This window comes from Falco rusticolus, chromosome 7 (genome assembly GCF_015220075.1).
Source record: "Falco rusticolus isolate bFalRus1 chromosome 7, bFalRus1.pri, whole genome shotgun sequence".
Lineage (NCBI taxonomy): Eukaryota > Metazoa > Chordata > Aves > Falconiformes > Falconidae > Falco > Falco rusticolus.
In genome coordinates, this window is record NC_051193.1 from 31,755,245 (window position 1) to 31,776,302 (window position 21,058).

The 21,058-nt window shown below is 38.9% G+C and overlaps 1 protein-coding gene across 8 annotated transcripts in view; it reads right to left on the bottom strand.

Annotated features, from left to right (window-relative positions):
• The window catches only part of MNAT1 (MNAT1 component of CDK activating kinase), a 125,341-nt gene that overhangs the window by 61,897 nt on the left and 42,386 nt on the right, over window positions 1-21,058 (bottom strand). For 7 of the 8 annotated variants that reach the window (XR_005105321.1, XR_005105320.1, XM_037394695.1 and 4 more), the window contains exons 4-6: window positions 15,809-15,912; window positions 11,536-11,676; window positions 5,720-5,845 (exon numbers count right to left, since the gene is read on the bottom strand). Coding sequence is in view for 5 of the 8 variants with exons in the window: in XM_037394695.1 (XP_037250592.1) it covers window positions 5,720-5,845; window positions 11,536-11,676; window positions 15,809-15,912 (371 nt within the window). In the remaining 3 variants the exon portion in view is untranslated. Of the gene's footprint in view, window positions 1-5,370; window positions 5,447-5,719; window positions 5,846-11,535; window positions 11,677-15,808; window positions 15,913-21,058 lie in introns of all 8 variants that reach the window. The other variant, XR_005105322.1, reaches the window with a different exon arrangement.

Consider the following 21,058-nt stretch of genomic DNA (forward strand, 5'->3'; position numbering starts at 1 on the left):
AAACAGCCCACCCACCCCCAAAAACACACATATTAAAACACGCCACACCAAAACCAACAAACAAACCAACTAAACCAGAGCAGTAAGAATTGGCAAAGCAAGGCTGGAAGGCTGAAACACTTCCCGGTCACACAGACAGGGCAGCGAAGCACTCCTGGGAGCTGCAGAGTAGTTGTAGTCTAAACCGTAGCACAACATGCACTTCACTTACCTCAGAGTACCTGGCATATGTCTAAGCAACTTTGAAGGAGCACAACTGATTAAAAAGGTATTTTGACAGACTTTTTTTGCATTTGGAACAGGATTTTGGATAATTGCTCCACAAGCTATAAAAGAAACAGACTGAATAACAGGAGCAGGCACTGAACAGTTGTTTGCACAGGAAGCAATATTGTAGGAAAAGGCAATAATGAAGAACAGTTAATTTGACCTGAGCTGATGAGGTCAATGTTTTTAAAAAAATAGCTCCACATAACTTAAAATAAGAACATTATTTCCCATTAGAATAATGCTGCAAGTGTAACGCTGCACAAAAATCTATTCCCTAACACTTGCTATGCTCAGCTTAGCGGTAACGTGCATTCCTGAGGTGTCCTAGACATCCTGTGTCTGACACTGATCCATTCCTCTGAAATACTGATTCAACTGCTCCCTCCTGCCAGCTCCGGCTGCTTCAGACTGTACATTGCTCTTCTCAGCATTCAGCTGCTAATAGCCTGAAACTACAAGAACTGGAATAAAATCCTGGTAATATTCAGACGCACAGAAAGTGAAATATAACATCACTGTTGTGATTTGAACAGGGAAGCCAAAGCTGAAGCAGGTATTTCACTCTTAATTTGCTGCCATTCAGGGGTGCTGTTGACAGGAGATGAAGCCCGGCTCAGCGGAAGAGACCCGAGGTTAGGAATTTAGGAGGGCTGGATCCTATTCCTCCTTCCGCCACTGCCCTGCTGTCTAATCCTGGGCTCGTACATCCCCTCCAGGCATCTGGTTCCCCTCCCTCCCTGACACATCTATTTAAACTGCAAATTCAGAGAGGTAGCAACCATCTTGGTAATGACGAAGCAATGTACAACACTACACTAATATTTCTACTAATAAATATTCCCACTGCTATTAAGTAATAAAACAAAAAGCACTACAGAAATTGAACAGTCAGTGATGCATCATAGTAGTTTTTAGGTATTCCGGTATAAAATGTAAAAAGGCAAACTCTCCCAAATGATAGCAGGCTAGAGAACACCTATGCTGTTTTCCTGCATATTTGGGCAATCCAATTAGAGGTAATTGAGTTTTTAACTCTACAAAATTGCTTCATGAATGCCACCACTAGAGGCTAAGTCTCCTGGGAGGCTGGGGGAAGGGAGCAAAGAAACATTATAGAACTGGAAAGAACAGAACAGGGACAGGGCACACAGCCTGAAACACACTGAAGAGAGCATACAGCTGAGCCAGTCCAAGGCATTCATATTTTTTACAAACATGTAAATAGCTGGGCCACAGACTCAAAGGTTTGCATGTTCCCAGTTCAATGAATTAAAGAGGAGTTAAATACATGCACACTCCTACGCATTTTTAACCGCAATGGTGATGTAAAACACAGACATACAAGCACCAAAAGGCTCCTACAGCCCTGTAAACAACAGAGACATAGAAAGAAAACTAAATTACCGTAATGAAATTAATTCCTGCTGCATTTGCAAACTGCCATTCATGTGCAGCGCATATGAGCACCTCTTACACGTTAAAATTAGCTTCACATTAAAGTCACCCCCCCACCAGAAACTGTTGCTATATTCACCAAGAAACAGAAAGACCTTAGATTCATTCTGCACACCCTGACAAGCCCTAGAAATGCTAGAAATGCTAGAAATGTCATTCATTTCAACAACCTTTGCTCTTTTTGACAGTTACTAAAATGTAAAGTACAAGCATTGAGGGAAAATAGTATTTTTAGCGCTACTGCAACAATTAAAATTGCTACAGTTTTTTTTTAGCTTTACAATGATTTGAGCTTAGACTTAATAAGACTGTTTTAAATATTCAGATACTCGTTCAGCATATTTTTAACATGATGAGCATGATAAGCAGAAAACTCTGAAGCACTTTCTTCCCCCACTTAGAGAAGTAAATCAAACTGATTGATTAGGAAGGTATGCTTCGTGCACGGCAGATATAATTTACTGAATTAAAATTCAAAAGTTAATGAGCAGACTGCAAAGAAAAAACAGCTTCCACTGGAAAGTAGCAAAAAAAAAAAAAAACCTATTTAACAAAAGGAAAACTGAAGGAGAGACCCTATCCTCATGAGCTAATTGTCTGTCTTGTGCTATAGGGGATGCTCTTGCTTAGCTTACAAGTGAAAAACGCTCCCTCCTCCTGCTGCAAGCTTAGAACTCCACAGCACTAATAGGACACCTTAAATGAGCCAACTTCCTTGAGCATTGCCCAGGAGACTAGAATGGGCATGCCTCAATTCAGAAGCTGAGAAACATGTCTGATTATCAGTCAGGCTGAAGAACATCTTTGACCAAGACCATCCCGGGAAAAACACTCACATTCTAGCTGAACTGGCATATTTTCACAGCCTTTGTGTAAACGTAAGATCTGGATTAGCCAGCATCTCAGCTAGCTCTATCTGCAATCCCTTCTTTTGAAACAAAATTAAGGAAAGCACCCACCAGAAAAGGTCAGTGGCCAAACTATTAGGAAAAAATAAAAGCACAGGGGAAGAACGCACATAGTGATTCATTAAGTGTGTGCTGCCAAAACTTAACGGTGAGCACAAAATAGACTTGTCACAGAAACTATACTTAATTTGCAGAACCGTTGAGCCAAACAGAGCATTAATTAGAACTGTATTTTTGAAGAAATTTAGTACTGCCCTAGAGCTGCCCCCACTTATATAAGTGTTGTGAACCCCATGGCTTAGAGAGGAACAAAGCTAAAGCAACTATAAAGAGTGCTGCCCTTGAAGGGCAGCGCAACAAAAGCTCTACCTATTTCAAGCGTACACCTATGCAAAACAAATGGACTGAGCATCTGGGGTTTTTAGAAAAAACACTCAACTTGGAAAATAAGCATGTCATAAGGTGCCCAGGTGGGAATTCACCTTACGCTGTCACTAGAATAGACTGTCATGGATCATCAACACCACCAGATCATGTACAGTGAGCAGTGTTGCTTTTTACAAAACTAACTCTGTTCTGAACCAAACAATTTCAATTTGACTACAATAATTTCCCAAGATGCATCCCAGTCCTAATCTGGAAACATCAAGAATTAGAGATCTCACTGCATTCCAGAGGCAATTTTAACAGTGAGGCCAATTAACCACTGTAAACTTTCAGTCTTATTTGTTCCTTCAGCTCTTATTTAGATCCTATTTGTTTAGCTAAGGTTACTGGTTCTTGCTACATTTACTGTTGCATTCTTCAGATTTGGCATGGTCTGTGTTAAGGAGGTACCTACTGTAAGCCGAGTCATGTCTTAGCCTTCCCATCCTTCTGCCTTTGAACAGACCTTTGTGACTGCTCTTTGCACTCCTCCTGATTTTCTCATTCCAAATACTGTCAGCAGAACTCTTTAGTCCATGAGTCTTCCCAATATTGCATTCAGAAGGAGAAGTCCTTTCCTATTTATGGCTGTACTATTCACATACCCGAGGACCCCACGTACCCACATTGTGGCTAAGGGTCAAACTGGTTTACTTGCTTAGCTAAACTTCCAAATCCTCATCACTGAGCCTGTTATTTATTTTTCTATTTATAATTTTGCGTTTAGCCATATTAAAACATATTTCATTCAAATGAGGCCAGCTTGTCAAAGCAGCCCTGTAAACTGCCAACTTGCACGTCATCCACAGAAATGCAACATCTGCTTTCAAATACTGAACTGTGTCCTACCAGAACACCCACAGAAATATTCCCATGCTGTGGTAACTATATAACTACTTTAGAAATTACAAGGTAATCAGTTAATTCATTTATTGTGCAGAATCTCGATATTGCTATTATTGTGTAATGTAATGTCTGTATAATTCTAAAAATTTATGCCATGTAATAACTAAATCAAGCACCCTATAAAGAAAACATGGAAACATTAATCTTTCTCAACAAAACCTGTAATTTTATAGGTATAAAATCTGTTTTGCTTGATATAATCAGTTTTCCATAAATGGCAGTCAGCAACTTCAAACATCCCTAACTTTAACTGTTAGCTGTACTTATTCCTAATTTTGTTTTAAGTTGTTCTTTTTCATTCTAGGACTAAGGTCAGTCAGGGTGAGCATTTTTGTTTGTCTGGGAGCGAACAAATTAAATTAGACTATCTGCTCACACTTTCTGAACACTGATAAAGTAGCAATCAGTTATTTGGATTATCCATTACTCCCAACATTAAAATTTAAATGTCACGATACTAGAAACTGCCTCATCCAAGTCTTTCACCATTCCTGGATGAAGTTTACTTAGGGCTGCAGAATTGAAATGTCCACTACCGCATACTGCATTTAATATCCATTTACAAATGCATTAAAAAGCACTTCCATTGTCCTCAGGTAGCATAAGCTTATCTTCTTCCCTTTCCCAGAAGAAAGCCCAACGGCTTTAAGAAATACTAACAACATATTTTAACAGTAAAGTACAGGCATTCAGTTAAGAGTATTTTTTGAACCGAACAACAAACATTTTCTGTCCACTAGCTTTTCTATACAAACAGAAAGCATCTCATGAAGCATATCAATCACCCCCACACTCGTAGATTTTAAAAGAAAAAGGAAGAAGACAGAGTTTATACTACAGGAAAACAAGAAAACAACCTGCACAACTCTGCAAAAGCTGATACTGCTTTTCGAAAAATAAGCTGCAAATGCTTCTACACTGTGAACCCTTTGGGGGATAATGAACACAGCACAGATATCCCTGAGAAAATACATGAATTGATGGAAGACTAGTTTGATGCAAAGGTTTTTGCTTTGCTGACTTCTTTCGTTGTTGAGGAAGGTGTCAAACGTTTGTTATTTTCAAGATACCATTTACCATGATACCAATTCTAAAATAAAGAGTCTAAAAAAAGTGCAGAAATTTAAAACAAAACAGGAAACCAGTAAGGTGCAAAGCAGATGAGTAACTCGTTCTCCCACCCCTAAACCCACCCCCACAAAAAATTTCACATTTCCACACACAGGTTGATGTGTACGTGTACCATGTCATGATAAAAGAACAGGAACGCTGACAGATTTTGAGTTGTCACTGTAGCGGTAACACATTTGCAAAAGTACTTGTTGCTTCCTAGAGTCCAGTAACAATTAAAATAGTGTCCTTAACCACTCAGCATCATTTTCTACACTGTCCATCTCATACTCACAGCTTATTCCAGTGCTTAAAGTAAATCTGAAGAAAGTGCAGCTCATTGTTGAACTCCAAAGTTTCAATTTCCAGAACTGGTACACAAATGAGACAAAAATAATTCAAGGACACGAAAACTTTGCAGGGAAAGAGGTATAGCTTGTTTTTTGACAACTATGCAATACAATTATTTCATATATTCCAACCAGCAGAATGATGAAATTTATTAACTCCCAATTACTTAATTGAAAGAGGAACAGCGTATTCCATGTAATATACAACTCAGGTTTAAATAACTCCTAAATTTCATATGAGGAAATTCTCAGTCTTTTGAAAGGCATTGAAAAAAAGAAACAAACAAGCCTTACCATTTTGATGCCAGTGGAAAATGTGACTGGTTTGACAGGTTTGGGTTTTTCCAGTTGCATTTCTAGCTGAGTAGATCTGTCCTTATGCTGAGCTAAAAGCAGTGAAGCAGGAAGGTTGGAGCTCTCCTGTAAATATATGAGGAACAAATCTGAATGCTAAACCAAAATAAATATTAATTAATACTGCATACTTTTCAAAATTGCAAGTTGTGTCTAAAAGGCCATCACTAGCAGAGCAGCATAATGCTAAGTATCCTCTCTAGGAGAACCAGCTTACAGAAAACAATCATTTTCAGTAATAAGAAAAAGCTGCAGCAACCCCATAAATCAGAGTAACCTGCAAACAACTATTTTTATAGAATCCACATTAAAGACAATATAACAGGCTCCTTACTCCAACTGGCCAATGCAACTATATTTATTAAAATAAAAAAAAAATAGAACTTAATCAGCGAAGGAATACCACCAAGTAGTATAACTTGGATCAGATGTTTATCTAAGACGAATTCTCTCTACCAATGAACTCAGACCAGTTTGAAATTGTTTCCCATTAGATTTCACCTGAGGCCGTTTGGAAATGATCCTTGCTCTGCTGTGCACAATGGCACTATTGTAAGTGCAACCAACAGCATATTTATTTTCTCCTTCGCCAACTTATTTTTAAGGAAGCCAGCCAATTTTTTTTAAAAATATAAGTAGTACTAAAATGAACAGTTAAGCAAGAGGACTACTTAAAAACTCTCAGAACAGAACGATTATTAACATACATATAGGTAACTACATTCTTGACAGTCAGAAAATTATTGGTCGAGTAATTTTCTAATAAACTAATGTGACTATCCACATGCACACTGAAATCCTTGAGACTTCCTAGCTAGAATGCATGAAGTTGAGAGCAGGGAAGAAGCTCAGACAGATTCTTCTCAGGCTGCTCTCTCACAGTATTTTACTCCTAAGGCCCTCAAACATCTCACATACTTCTGTTTCATGGAACCAAGCAATTCCTGAACTGTAAACCATATTTGTTACTCTCAAAACCAAACAAACTTTAATAAACTGGACTGTGGTTTTTTTACTTATTCAGTTCAGGAGAAGAAGTTGGAAGTTTTTAATGCTTGAAGACAACCTGTTTTTCATAATATCCTAGGGAAGTCTTCTGAAGTGATCATGAACAGTCATGTTGTACACTGATTTTTCACATCACTCTCCAGTCCTCTTTCCTATTTTCTTATATATTTTGTCTCACAACTAGATTACAAGTGCTAAAAGCAGAAAAATCTCACATGACAAGATCTGGTCTAGAGTCACAAATACAACTACAGCACAGGATCCTACTTGCATTTCTACGATTAAATGGGAGGAGGGGAGGCAAGAGATTCAAGACAAATTATAAGAGATGCCTAATTTCTGTACAACTGGGAGAAAATTTGGACAACAAATACACTAATTTACAGTCTGCATCTTCGAAGTGCTGCACATGTCTGTAATCACCACGCAGCAACACGTGCTGCCAGCTATCAGCAGGGTTTAAGGACGTTGGATTCCTTTAATCATCAAATTTAATATGCTGGGGAAGAAGGGAAGAGCAGGAAGCATTCTCTAGTTCATTTTGTCCTCTCATACTGCTTAAACGTTCACTGCATTTCTAATACAATAACCAAAGGAAGCCAATTTTTGTACCAACTTCTCAAGGCTTCACACAATGACCGGTAAACCAGATTACACAACTGTGGGAAACCCACACCATGCCAGCAAGCCACCACATCCGTGATTGTTTGTCCTTTCAAATATGCACACAGCCCTTCTGTTAACTATTAACATACATGAAAGGTCCAATCCTGTAAACAGGTATCCATACTAGCAGATTTCTGTATGGGAAAACAAGCTGTCTAACAGTATGAACAAAGCTCGTTATATAAAAAAATTTCTGAAAGATTGTCTCAGAAACCCTGGGGTTCTGGTAAAAAAGTGAGGACACTTGACGTCTTCAAGCCACCTTGCCCTTCGCTTGACTCCAAGCCATGCCAGGGCCTCGGCAAAACCCGTCCCTCTGCCCTGGGCTGCAATGCCATTTTGCTCACGTCTGGGAAGCATAGGCTCTTAAAGAGGAGACTGCAAGTCCCACAACACAGAAGACATCTAAAAGATCTATAATCCTCTGTATACAGGTGAGGGAGTTAATATAGTAAATAAAGGAAGTGCTTTAATATCTTACTCAGCCCTGATTATGCAAGACTAGAAGGTTAAAAAGACAAAAGAAAAACGCAAACAAAAACACACACATGCATGCCTCTTCCAAGAATATGTAAAAAGCATTTGAGACTCCAAGTCTAAATTGCAAGGTGGTGTGCTTTTAAAGTGAGAGGTTTTATTGTAAAAGAGGTCACTTATAATGAAGGTAATATAAAATCTGCCTAATTTAGCTCTGTAAAGCAAAACAGGCAACAGTTAACAGCCTAGGCAAAGCACCTGATTGCTCTTCCAGTAACCTGCAGAGCCTGAGCCACCCACAATGCCTTGCTCACCTCCCCAGCAAGTGACACTGGCCTTCCCCTCCTTGCTCCCAGTTAAGGATGGGTTCATGGAGCCTCGGCCCCAGGTCCCGTCCTTTCTGCATGAGCCAGTGCACTCCCCAGGCTGACCAGGAGGCCAGAGCCTGCTGCACAACATTTTAAATACCAAACATTTCTGTGCCTTTTTCCCTGCCTCCGGACTATCTACATTTTATGCTCTTTGAAGATGGGACAGTATTCTTATACACTTTTGTAAACAACTGAGACCTCTACTCAACATGCTAATATCATAAATAATGCACATAAGAAATTATGAATTTCCTCAGTCATTAGGATTTAACACCAACAGTAAAATTCTCTTCTTGGAAGAGGGAAGACCCAACATCTCTACCTGCACCACACAAAAAAATCTGTCTGAAATTTTCTCTTGTTGCCCAGTATGAGGGGGAATCTTGAAAAACATTACCAAGACCCAGGTCACATGGGCTGTAGGTTCTCAATGCCAGGTGATGCATTCAAAAGAGACTATTCAAAACCAATGGATGAAATGCTGGCTTCTCACCTTCCTCTCTGCTTACAATCCTGCAGAGTCAGTAGTTTTGCCACTGGTATCACTGTAGCCAGAACTTAATCCTTGTTGGTTTTTTAGCACAGTATCAGCAACCACAGATATAAGATTTTTTTCCATGTAATTCTTTACACTGGTACTGCTTATGCTTATTTTTGCTGCACTTCTCAATTAAGTTTAACTTACGATCAGCTTCATTTTCAGATTTGCAGCGCAGCATTAGAGGGATTTCAAGGACCATAGGAAATGTTTATTTGTTTAACAACTGCTGGTTTTCCAGAGACTTTGTAAGTCATTATACAAACACTTCAGTGCTGGTTTTATAAAACTTCAGTACTACAAAACAAGTTTTGGCTCAAATTTAAGCTGACAGTGCCCCTTGATAAACAGAAACACAACTTAAAACTGCCCAGTTGCCTTCCTCAGCCTTTTAAAAAAATCACCTTTCTGTTGTTTTTAGAATATTAAGATACATTTATATGTTTTAACAGCATACGCAATCACAGCTAAAACTACCTATTTTGGTCAAGTTTTAAGGATTATTTATAACCATTCTTTCCGCAAGCCATCTGATGAAATAGGTTTCCAGTAAAACCAACTGCTGTGTTTTAAAAAATAATAATAAAAAAAAGAATACACACACCCCACCACTGGTCTCCAGTAAGTTAAGAGTGTGTTTTAAAACAGGATTGAAGTAAGTCAGAAACCAGTTCAAAATCCCTATTCTGAGCCATTAAATTCAAGTTCATAGTGGAGTTTTTATTAACTGATCCACTACTCAAACTATTCTTAATTGTGTAGATTGTAAGCACTTTCACCTTTAAAATGAAAAGAGCCTGGATGGATGCCAAGTTACAGACCTGAGGGATTTTCAAAACCCTTTCTGCTCATCTCTGCTCTTTGTCTACAAAAAAAAAAAAAAAAAAAAAACCAACAACAACAACCGAAAAAAAATGAAACACCAGCTCCTTTCAGCAAAACCAGAGACAGGTTGCCAGGACTCCTGGCTTAGAAAAAGGCAGCTCTTCAAGAGGCCCTGAAACTCTTAAACTGCACATCAATGCCCTCTCCTCATGTCAGTTCCTTCTGCACTGGTTCAAGGAGGAAGTCTGCTTTTCCACAAAAAGTAGAAAGGCATCTGTGTTTTGAATAACAACTGAGAAATAGTCTTAATTTCTGCTTTGTATTCTATTAATGCAAGAAACTGAAATAAGAGATAAATTCTGGTTTACATCTACCAAGCAGCTTTAAATGACGCTGACACAGCTGCACATATGCATGCATATATACTTACTTTTTTCTGATATCCTTCAAGGTTGCACACAGACTGTTCTCATGGGTGTTCGAGCACATGAATGTCTATGCATGCATGTCTGTACACATTTGTACTAAAAAAAATTCATGAGTCTTGTTTAAACAACACATTTATTGAGCCTCTATGGCTACACACCATCACTGCATTTTAGATGCACAATCAGTAGTAAATTCAGCCAAACATTACTACAATTTCCGAAAGTAGCCCAAGTTTTTCTTCAGTTGTCTCTACACTACTTGAATTCAAGCTTCGTTCACTTCAAAGGGAGCAACTCATACACAAAAAGTTTGCAGTAACAGAAGATGACACACTCAAGGCAAGAGATCTTTTTCTTTTAGTACTTTTTGAATACAAAGCAACCACCCATGATTTATGTGCTCCAACTCAAAAAATGGTTGACTAACGCTTGAATAACTTATGAGTTACTGTCCCCTGTTCTCCATCATCTTCCCATTGCAGAGGTGGCTGAGCTCATGAAGTAGCTCCTGATTACCATTTTGCTTCAACACACCAGTTTATGAACCACTACTATTCAGGACTGCTTAACAAGCCAACAGCGGTAAGAGTTCACATTATGGCTAGGCCAACTTAGTAACTCCTCTCTACCCCCCTGACAAATTGCATGATCAGCCATGCACCAAAGCAGATGCAACTGTCACCAGCTGAAGGCAAAACAAGCAGGCAGTTAGAGGGCCTCAGACATGACAGAACCTCACCCACCATACGTCAGGTTCAAGGTGTAGTCGTCACTGTATCAGCTATGCTAACGCAAGCTACCCTTGATCACAGTCAAAGCCTGTGACTTTCATACTGTCAGTTCATTAAACTGAAATCTACACTTTTATATTAGCTCTTCTTCAGATATGCAGAGGAATGTCAACTAATAAGTAAACTGGTAGTGGCTGGAATCGCTAAAGTGATTTCTGAAAGATCCCTCCACATGTTAATTAGCAGCAGGAAAAGAGCTTTCAAAGGGAGCTCACTAGGAAATAAAAAAAATAATAAAAAAAAAAAGAAAAAAGACAGAACCAGGAAAATAACCTTCTCCAAACACCAAAAAACCACCACCTGCATTTTTCTTTTCTAGAATCTTATCCAGGATTAATTTTGTGTTGGAACAGCCAAGAAAGCCTTCCTAGAATTAGTTTGTAACCAGCACTGGTCATTCTGGACAATGAGTCCAACTAAGTCTATGAATCCCAGAAGCACTCTTCCTCCAGCCCTTAGCTTACCAAAACCAGAGTTGTTAGTAACACTGAATAACAGGTGAGAGAACAGTAACACAGAACATGGAAGACAGGGAAAAGGAAAGGGACAGACATGTTAATTCCACACAGTTAACCATGGTAGAGATGAGTATCGATGTACTAGCTGTTTGCTTTGCTACTGATCATTCAAAGCCTTTGGTTTTGTTACTCACCAGATCATCCAGGAGCGCCTGCTTATTCTTCCTTTTTAGCATCTGTTGTTGTTGTTGTTCTTTCTGTATGAGCAGTCGCCTTTGTTCATTTTCCTGTCGCTCCACCTCCAAAGCCTCCTCCAGCTCTTCCTGCTCCCGCGTCTGAAATGGAAATTAGAAATCAACTCATAGCAATCTTTCTCCTTGGGTGGACAGAGCTTGCCCACAGCTCCACTGCCTACCAAAGGACCTAGGACAGACCAAGCTGTAGGAAAGCAGCCAAATTCTACCTTTCAAGATAGAATTGTAGAATTTTAAGGTGATTATGGCTGATTATTCTACCTCCTCTTACCGCCCAGCGCAAAGTCAGATTTTCTCCTTGATGCTTTTTGCAGCAGGAAGCAACCATCTGGATCTTGGCTCTTTAAACGTTAGAGGATAACAATGGGTTTTTCTTACACCTTCACTCTAAAATGGACACCTCTTTGCTCCCACACATCCTACTTCTCAAGTGATATAAGTGGGGTGACCAAAAAAATATAAACCCACTATACTGTTCCTGGTCACCTCCATCAGCTGCACCTTCTGCGCAAAGTACATTATATGCTTATCAGTGGTGTAGAAGAAAAATAAGAAATTACAAATCTATGAACATTAGAGAAGCTTATAAGCTAAAACGTATTTAAGCATGAACTGTGAAAATGTCACATTCCCAGAAAATGAAGGATTTTTCCTAGAACCTGGATTGCAGTCATGTGACATGAGATGAAAAGAGATTACTAATACAAAGTGACTAGTTTGAGAAGTGTTTTTTAACCAGTAAACTGTTAAGTAATATGTATTTGAAAATCACAGTGAAAGTAAAAAAAAAGAAGAGGGCTTAGAGACAAGAGGAAAAAAAAGAAGGATTAAACAATTTTATACAGAAGAGGGAATCAAAAGAATGTCAGTTTGGTTTTAAGAAGGTATAGGACAAAACAGAGGAAATATTTTCTAAATCTTCCCCAACAAAAATATCAAAGCAAAGCGGGTTTCAGTAAAAAATCAGAGATAAGATTCCATAAACCTTAAATGGATAATTTACTGATGGAAGCAGTTTCAGCAAGGTAACATTGCAGGCAAGAGCTTAGTAAAATTTGTTCTTATCAAAGTTAAACCATAAAGCATAGCTATCTGATACAGGCCAGAATATGCTGAAAAACATCCCTTTATCAGGCAGATCAAGCCAATGGGTCCCAGCGAGGCCCAGTCACTCCTGGATGCAAGAGCTCACAGACCTCATCACCTGCCACTGAGCCAACAGAAGCTGCTTTCATTTTGTAACTAGCAGTGACACTAGTAAAAAGCTGGTCACCAACCAATGACCACTCGAAAATGGATTCTCTTTGCATTTTATGAAAGGAAACAAACAAGAAAATCCCCAAGTTGCTATCTGAAAATTAAGGGATTTAGTTCAGTCAACGGAACTGAAGAGCTTGAGGTCTTTAAGACGTTACAAGCCCCTTCCATGTTTGTCTAAAGACCGCCTGAAATTTGCACTGAAACAGAAGAAAACTTGTAGGGAAGCGCCGACAGACCTAGTCTGAAGAACTAGCCCAGAAAAACTAGTCAGAAATAAGTAAACTGGTATACAAACCTAAACCAGATCAGACTACAGGAAAAAGGAAGAATTACCACAAGTCAGACCAAATTCTGACAGGCAGACCACACAAAACAGTAATACAGAAGAAAGACCAGTTCAATAGGCAGCGAGGGTTGTGCCAAGCTTAGAGATAACCTAGACACAATCCCATTACCTAAAGAAATAAAGACGATCACAGGAAAGTCTGGAATAAACTCAAGACGACAAGTGGAAAGAATAAACAGAAAGTGTAGTAACATTTTGCCACATTCAAGAATGGACAATCAAGAAAGCTTAAAACAATTCACATCACGGGATTCAAGCAAAACTATTTCAAGACGAAACAAAGCAAAAAGAAAAATTAAACATCTAGTATCAAAGTAGAAAGTAACAAGTTACCCTGTGACTGGAGAATATAGCAGATATTTAAGGAAGAAAGCACATTTGGGAAAACTAGTCCACTCAGAGTGCAAGGTTTTAGATATAAATATATATATAAAGTATGTATAAATATATACATACAAATCAATTTATAAGAACCCCTTTTCTAATTGTTCTTCACCTTTTTATCCAAACCTGTCTACTTTTTCTCTGCATGGTCTTGCATCAAATCCACATATCTAACAGCTGGGTTAGTAGGTGAGTAAGCAAGGTCATTGGGAACTGACTACAAAGAAGAAAAATAGGGCTTGTATCGACAGAAGAACAAGCAGTTATTCAAATCCTGAGGTTCGGTAACTTAGTATTTGGATTTGTAAGAAAGAACAACATACTTACGAGGACATGAGTAGCAGAAGTGAGATCAAAATAACTTACAAGGCAACAGATTTGGAAAGTAATTCATCAGTTAGAAACCAAAGAGGAGAAAACTTGCAGTACTTGACCACTGCTGATTTTGAACCTCCCGTATGACAGTGCTACAAGAAAACAGTCTTTGGATCACATCAACATATTTCCAGTTGAGATGGGAAAACAGTGATCTTTCATAAGAAGCTGTTAAGATCTCAGCTACAATACAGCATTCAATTCTGGTCCCTTTGGCTTGCCAAACACAAATTCAAACTGGAACAGGCAAAGGGGAACAGAAACACCAAGCAGGACTGAGAATATCTATATTCCTCAGAAGCAAATTATTACGATGGACAGAAAAATTTACGTCAGTCTAAGAATGAAGGGACAATGACTGGCCATAAGAAGTTTAGGCAAGAAATTAGGACACCTTTTACCATTTATGGAGTAAAGACATTCCAAAACCTGACAAAAAGCGCTAGAGAGAGAAAGCACCCTTCCAGTTTTTGGGAAAGGGGTAAATTTATGGGCAAGATCATGCAGTTTTTGTAATAGCAACTGCGTCAAGTCTATTATTATGTTTCAATTGTTGAAAAAGAAATAAAAAAAGAAATGTCTCCAGATCTCCAGTAAGTCTGGATTCACGCAGGCTTGCCCAGCTTCCACCAGACAGCCTCTAGCATAGCAAGACCATACAGTACAGAGGAACAGAAGGCCCAGGGGGCTCGGGTGGGTACCAAGTATTACTGTGCTGCTTGATATGATCACAGAGTAGTGCACAGGCTGCCTGCAAGACATGTACATGAACAGAAGGTGGGCTGCAGGCAAAGCACACTTGTTCTCATGGTGACCCTAAGAGGTTGCACCTACACTGTAAAATAAGACACGTAGCCAAAGATTTGGCAGGTCTCTTCAAGCTCTGAAGCATAGGATATTGCACAGTGTCAGAGACAGGATAACAGATCAGAGATGGACCCCTAGGGAAATTTCCTTGCCTATAAAAGGAAGAGGTTCAAACAAACATTTTTCAGATTCCAATCTCCTCCTGTGAAATCCTAGAGCTAAAGAAATCACTAGGAGTTTTGCCACAGACTTCACGGGAGTGAGGATTTCACCCCTACTGATTTGAAAGCAAGTCGTTAGTGCAACTGGAATACAAACACAAAACCTTGTTATGTCACACTCTGGGCAGACATTTTCCTTCAAGAACTGGTAACAATGTGAGCTTTTATACTGAAAAAATATTTAACAGATTAAGCTTTTCTTACAGAAAGAAATGCTTACAAGTTTATTTTAAAGAACAACATTATATCTGAGCCATATTTTAATGAATGAACGTTCAAACCCTGTCCTTTGCATACAGATCACATATACAGTACTCCTGATGTTATTGTTATCAGCTTTTAAACAAAAGTTTTAACGTTTGTTTCAACATCTTTCATTTCAAATTTTGCATAAACCAGACTCAATTTTATAACTCTCTCCTGGGAGCTTCATAATGTCTGCGTCTGGATTCCTTTCTTCCTTCAGATGAGAAAGGAATGATTGTCCTGGTATAGGAACGAACTTCATCTCTCCTGGATATTGTCCAATGACACTGCCAGCATGCATGCGGTGTTGATCTATTAGATGCAGACTTTACTGCCTGTCCCTCTTTTCAAGCCCTTCCCAAAATAAAGCATATCTACATTTCATCTCTTTATACAGCACTAAATATCAGTATCACAGAATATTGTATTTAAAACCCATAATATGCTAAAGTGAAATCTGCACAGTGCCTTCAGCTTTGACTTGTTTTTAAGACATTACAGAAAGTACTCCAAAAATCCTTTGATTCTTTAACTAATGAATAAAAATTGCAGGGGAGAGGAGAGGTTAACTAACCAGTTTTATCTTATTTTTCTGAATGACTTCTTTGTTATCCTTCTGGTACAGCTCCATTTTCCTTTTAGTGTTCTCCAGATCCACATTGTTGGTTAAGTTAAATACTGTATAAACATTAGAAAGACAGAAAGCAGAAGTATTAGGTCAGTATGCATGACTGACAAAGAAATACTATTCCTACATTCTCTACCCCTTCTAGCACCAAACATTGCAGTAACATAATTTAATTAAATATGCCCTGTCAACAAAGAGACAACCTGCTAGATCACTGCAAACTTCAACAGAAGCCAACAGAGTTCCTTTAGGTTTATACATCTGTAGGAGATGAAAATTTGAGTCTTGCATCTTATTTTTTGATACTGACAATGATACACAAGAATAGTCATAATATTATTTGTAAAACATTGACCTTTTCAAGTAGCAGTTACAGCGATTCCTGTAAAATTAGACTAAACGCATACATATAAAGAAAAGTTAAAAATCAAGTAATTCCATCTCATTCCATTATCTAATACATGAAGCCTACAGAGACTGTTTGAATTCTCAGGTACACAAAAAAATTTCACATTACTTGATAACTTAAAAGGGCACCAACATACAATTACTTGTATTATAAGGAATCTGCAGATGCATCCAGATTAATAGGTTAAGTGAAATTCTTTTCCTGTGTTTCAATAATAAGACTATATCTCACGTAACTATGAGCAAGCAGGATCAACCAGCAAGCTCTACACTTCAGCACAGCATTCCCAATTATCTACACATCACATGGAAGATACCTCAAGAAATTGAAAGGTTTCTATAATCAACAGCTTGAAAGATGTAGATGGTTTGGGTGATTAGTAATTTGATACAATGTCTGAGCCTTTCACCTCTAGGTCACTGGTTCAATTGTGGGTCAAGTGAATTCCAACTGAAATTGGGGAAGTTACTTGGTGATCACCATCCAGAGTGGATGCTGGGCTCATGCCCATGGCCTTAAAGCTATTGAAGACTGCCAATGTGCAACAGTCAAAGCCTCAAAGAGCTTCATCACGTGGCTACAGTAAATTTACAAGAGCAGCAGAGAAACCTACGCTACCATTGATAAATCCTTCACAAGGAAACAACAGCACAGGGATTGCGCTAAACCAAACCCTGAGGAAGGGAAGGAGTTTCTCGTGAAAATGCCAGCACGGGACTTGGAAGATTTTGGTTCAATACTTTCTTCTTAAGTTCTCAAGCGACTAGTGTCAAATGAACCCTGAGCACATGCACCACAGCCAAGTAATTTGTATAAGGCTGATAGAAAGGAACAGAAGAAGGAAGCATGAAGTCTGCTGTTACTCACCAGGATAGCACACATCTCAGTTTGGTAAAAATTATAACCCTTCTCTCATCCTCTCCACAGGTAACAGGGCAGAAGTGAGCTTTTAGGTGGGTTCTAGGTAAACCAAACCATGAATAGCCTAGACTGGCAAACCAGTTGTGAGCAGCAGGGAGAACAGCAAGAAATCAAAGCATGGAGCAAACAGGGTGGGGGGAGAAAACAGGGAAGGTCTAAAATGCTAGAGTTGTGGAATACAGCTCAGTTCTACAAACCCAGCCGTACAGCAGCTCACTGCCAAAAAGGGGTAGTCCTGCTCTTACATCCCTCTTCCCAGGCACAAGTCTCACTCTCCCCTGCTCTGACTCCAGGACTCCCTGGATGCTTTAGAGTGTCAACAGAAACCCTCCAGTAACCTGAACTGGCTCAATAAAGAGGTCAGGAAAGTGCCAGAGATGGTACATGGGAAGAAATAAAAGTGGACAGATAGGAACAGGATACTGTCTTTCCAGGAGAATTGAACCACTACATCACCTTACTCTTATCAAAAGTGTTCAGTCCTTCCTCAAACTGCAAAAGAAGCACTAGGCAAGATCCAGCTGAAGAAATTCCTAACCTTAAGCAAAAACGCTGTACTTCTTTTTTTTCCGAATAATGAGCAATATCAAGGGATCTGACATTTTAATGCAGCCGGGTTCCTAAATCAGCTGAACTCCTCCATCCCCACCCCATCACCCTCACCTCAGAAGGAAGATCTGAGGTGGAGGTTCATTTTGTGGTTTAAGCATTTGATTCGGAATCAACACCTGAGTTCAGTTTCCAGCTTTGCTACTGCTCCTGGGCAGGTCACTAGGCCTCTACCCTAGAGGTCTCCCATCAGTAAGAAGCAGGAGAAGACGAATAAAGTTTTCTTTCTCCTATACATCACCTGCCGTACCTCCATACTACAGCTATATGCAGCACCAGTCTCCATAGTCTTGATCTCATCTCAGGTAGAACCTCTGGGCACTACTGTAACCCAAACAAACTGTTCAAAGTTCAGCTCCTTGGTTTTTGGAAGCCAATTACCTATTTCATGTTTGGTGGGGGGTTTTTTTTTCCTCCAAAAGGCGTAACAACATGTTGCAACTAACATACACTTTCTGGTTGTAGCAACATTTCCGTAGTAACACATTATTTTAGTCTAAATTTTTAGTATTTTCAAGGGAGTGCTGACCTCCAAATTTCCAGCCTAAAGTTCCCAGCTGATATACAGCTTAATATTTAAGTATTAGAGCAGAGAACTGTCATGTGACAATGCTGGCATACAATCAGACCAGGGCTCTGCAATGACAGCAGCTGCACAGGAATGTCAGCACTTCCTTCAACTTAAATCCATGCACCAGCTCTCTAAACTCTTCAATGATGACACAAGAAAGAAATAGCATATGAGACATGCTGTGCTAGCAGGATGCTCAGATGCCACCTTCAGGTGCAAGAGGAGGAGCAAGATGAGATGCCAAATGCCCTTAGGCTCCTGAATATCTTTGGTATCTCTCTAAAAATAATCCCACAATAAGCTGATGATATAGGTTTTGCAACTACTGCTGCTTGAAACATTGAGGAGTTTTTTTTCTCCTTTCTCAGTTATCTTCAAAGGTTCAACTAGTCACAACTTGGGTTTGTAAAACAAAAACTACAAGATTTAAAACTCATTCTGGGGAAAGTAGGCAAGTTTTAAACATGTGCAGATACCTGTCTTTATTTAGAACTACTTACAAAAGTGGTGTTACTTTGCTGCTTGGTATGAAGTAACATTTCTATGTAAGAGATATGTTTCTGCATCAATGTTTGATAAATCTTGAGTAGCCACCTGCATAGCCACCTTAAATGCCCACTGCTCTGCTCGCAGCAAGGTGAAAGATGGTTTATTTCCCCTTCTGTTTTCCTGCTGTGACTGGAAGCAAAGCACAGGTAAAACCCTCTCAAGAGTCAGATGTGGTCATACCATGTTGATTCTGCTCTGTCAGTCTTATTCTGCTCTGCAGTTGAGAATATGGTAGTACACCAAACACAAAGATTCATACTGCCAGCAGCCTCTAAGGCCAGGATTCTCCCACTGAATACTGATTCATAGTCATTGAAAAGGAACGTTATCTTGGTCATAAGCATCTGCTCCTCAACACTAAGTTGTCCACATTTCCAGACTTAAAATATTGAAGAGCTACATTTTGTTGCAACAATGTTAAGAACTGGATATCTCTGTATCAACATCAGTGTCAATAGTTGACCTTTAATAAATGAAAAGAATATCTTCCCTCCTACAATAAACACCCTAGCAGCAAATCCAACTGTGCTCTTTGACACTGCATGGTCAGTGGCCAACCAGCCAGCCAAAAAAGTCTTCCAACATATTTTTCATGCGCTTCAAATGTCTTTTTGTCAATATTCAGAGAATACAAATTCTTTTCATTGTACCGTTGCAATTACAGCTGACAAGTCCATTTTGTAAGGGGTGCCAGGCCACGAAAAATAATTAAGATTATTTCTTTTTCACCCTTGTCCCCTCTACAAATTACTTGGCATTTTAAATGCCAACAAGTATCAAATGAAAACACACAGTCACTAATACTCAGCATCCTACCTTTTACATAGCTAGGACTATGCTTTTTTTTATTCAGTCTGCTTTGAGTTTTGCCAGAAAATTATTCTAAATATATTTCTTCCAAATGTTCCCTTTCTTTAAAAAAATACAACAAAACAAATTATAAAACTACAAGAATCAGAAAGAGAAAAAAAAAAAAAAACAAAAAACACACACCTTAACTCATGTGCTACACCTACCCTGAAAAAATATTGGTATAGATCTGAATATGACTGGCAAAGCAGATGGCTAGTTTGAAAAGGTTTCAAAGAGAAGCCAGACTTATTTTGTCCATGTTGAAATATAGCATAAGCCGATATAAGAGGCCTGAAACCCTTCAGGGAAAAGAAACAGAAGCCGTTTTGTATGCAACAATTATTTATCTACTTATCCATCTCACATTGGTTGGTTTATAAAATGACTTGCCTTGAGACATCTGTTGAAGTATAACAGGAAGACTATTGTGTTTTTCTGAAACATTTCATTCTATTTAGGTAAAACTCCCTGCTTCTGAAATTCAGCCTCTACAGGGAGACTTTCACTGCTTTTCAAAACAACAACATTCGTTATGCAATTCTGCAACAAATGGAAAAACATTTTCCTAGTTATAAAAGAAAAAAGAAAATGAGACAAAGATTTTAATTATATGGCACAATAATCTGTCCAGAGATGCAGCAGTATGAATGAATATCACTCCACTGCAGGACTAAGTCCACCAAAATCTCCCCGTTTTAGTCTGAGACATCGCAAATTTTCTGAGACTTCTCCGAGTTCCTTAAGAGATAGTGTTACCGTGTAAAAAAATATTTGCTATTCAAATAGTAGGAACATTGCCTCTGTGGCAAGACAGCAGATCAAACTCTGTCAGCAGAGTAATCTGCACTGCTGGTATGAGCCAGCTGAAAATTTAAAAATTAGTAATATTAGTTTGTAATAAACAGTATTCCTCCAACTCTACTACAAACAGCTTCTTAATTATCCTCTTCATAAATTGCCAGCTAGAGATTGGGAATGGCAGAAGAGCAACTGCTTTGAGCAGAGAGCTACAAAGAGAGACACAACTACATCCTCAGCCTGCCTGTGTAATCCAAAGCCAGTATGGCACCTTCTGTCAGTGCTCTCAATGCCTGATGCCTGCGCTTGTAAGACCAGTAGAAGGGGGATAAAGCAGAGAAAAAATGGAGTAAATTTTAACAGGGCCCTTCCAACCAAAATTTCTGTGATAACAACAAAATAATTATGAAAAAAAAAAAAAAAAAAAAAGAAAACCCACAACTAAGCCAGAAAAACCTAGTTAGGTATTAATAATGATTTCTGTTTA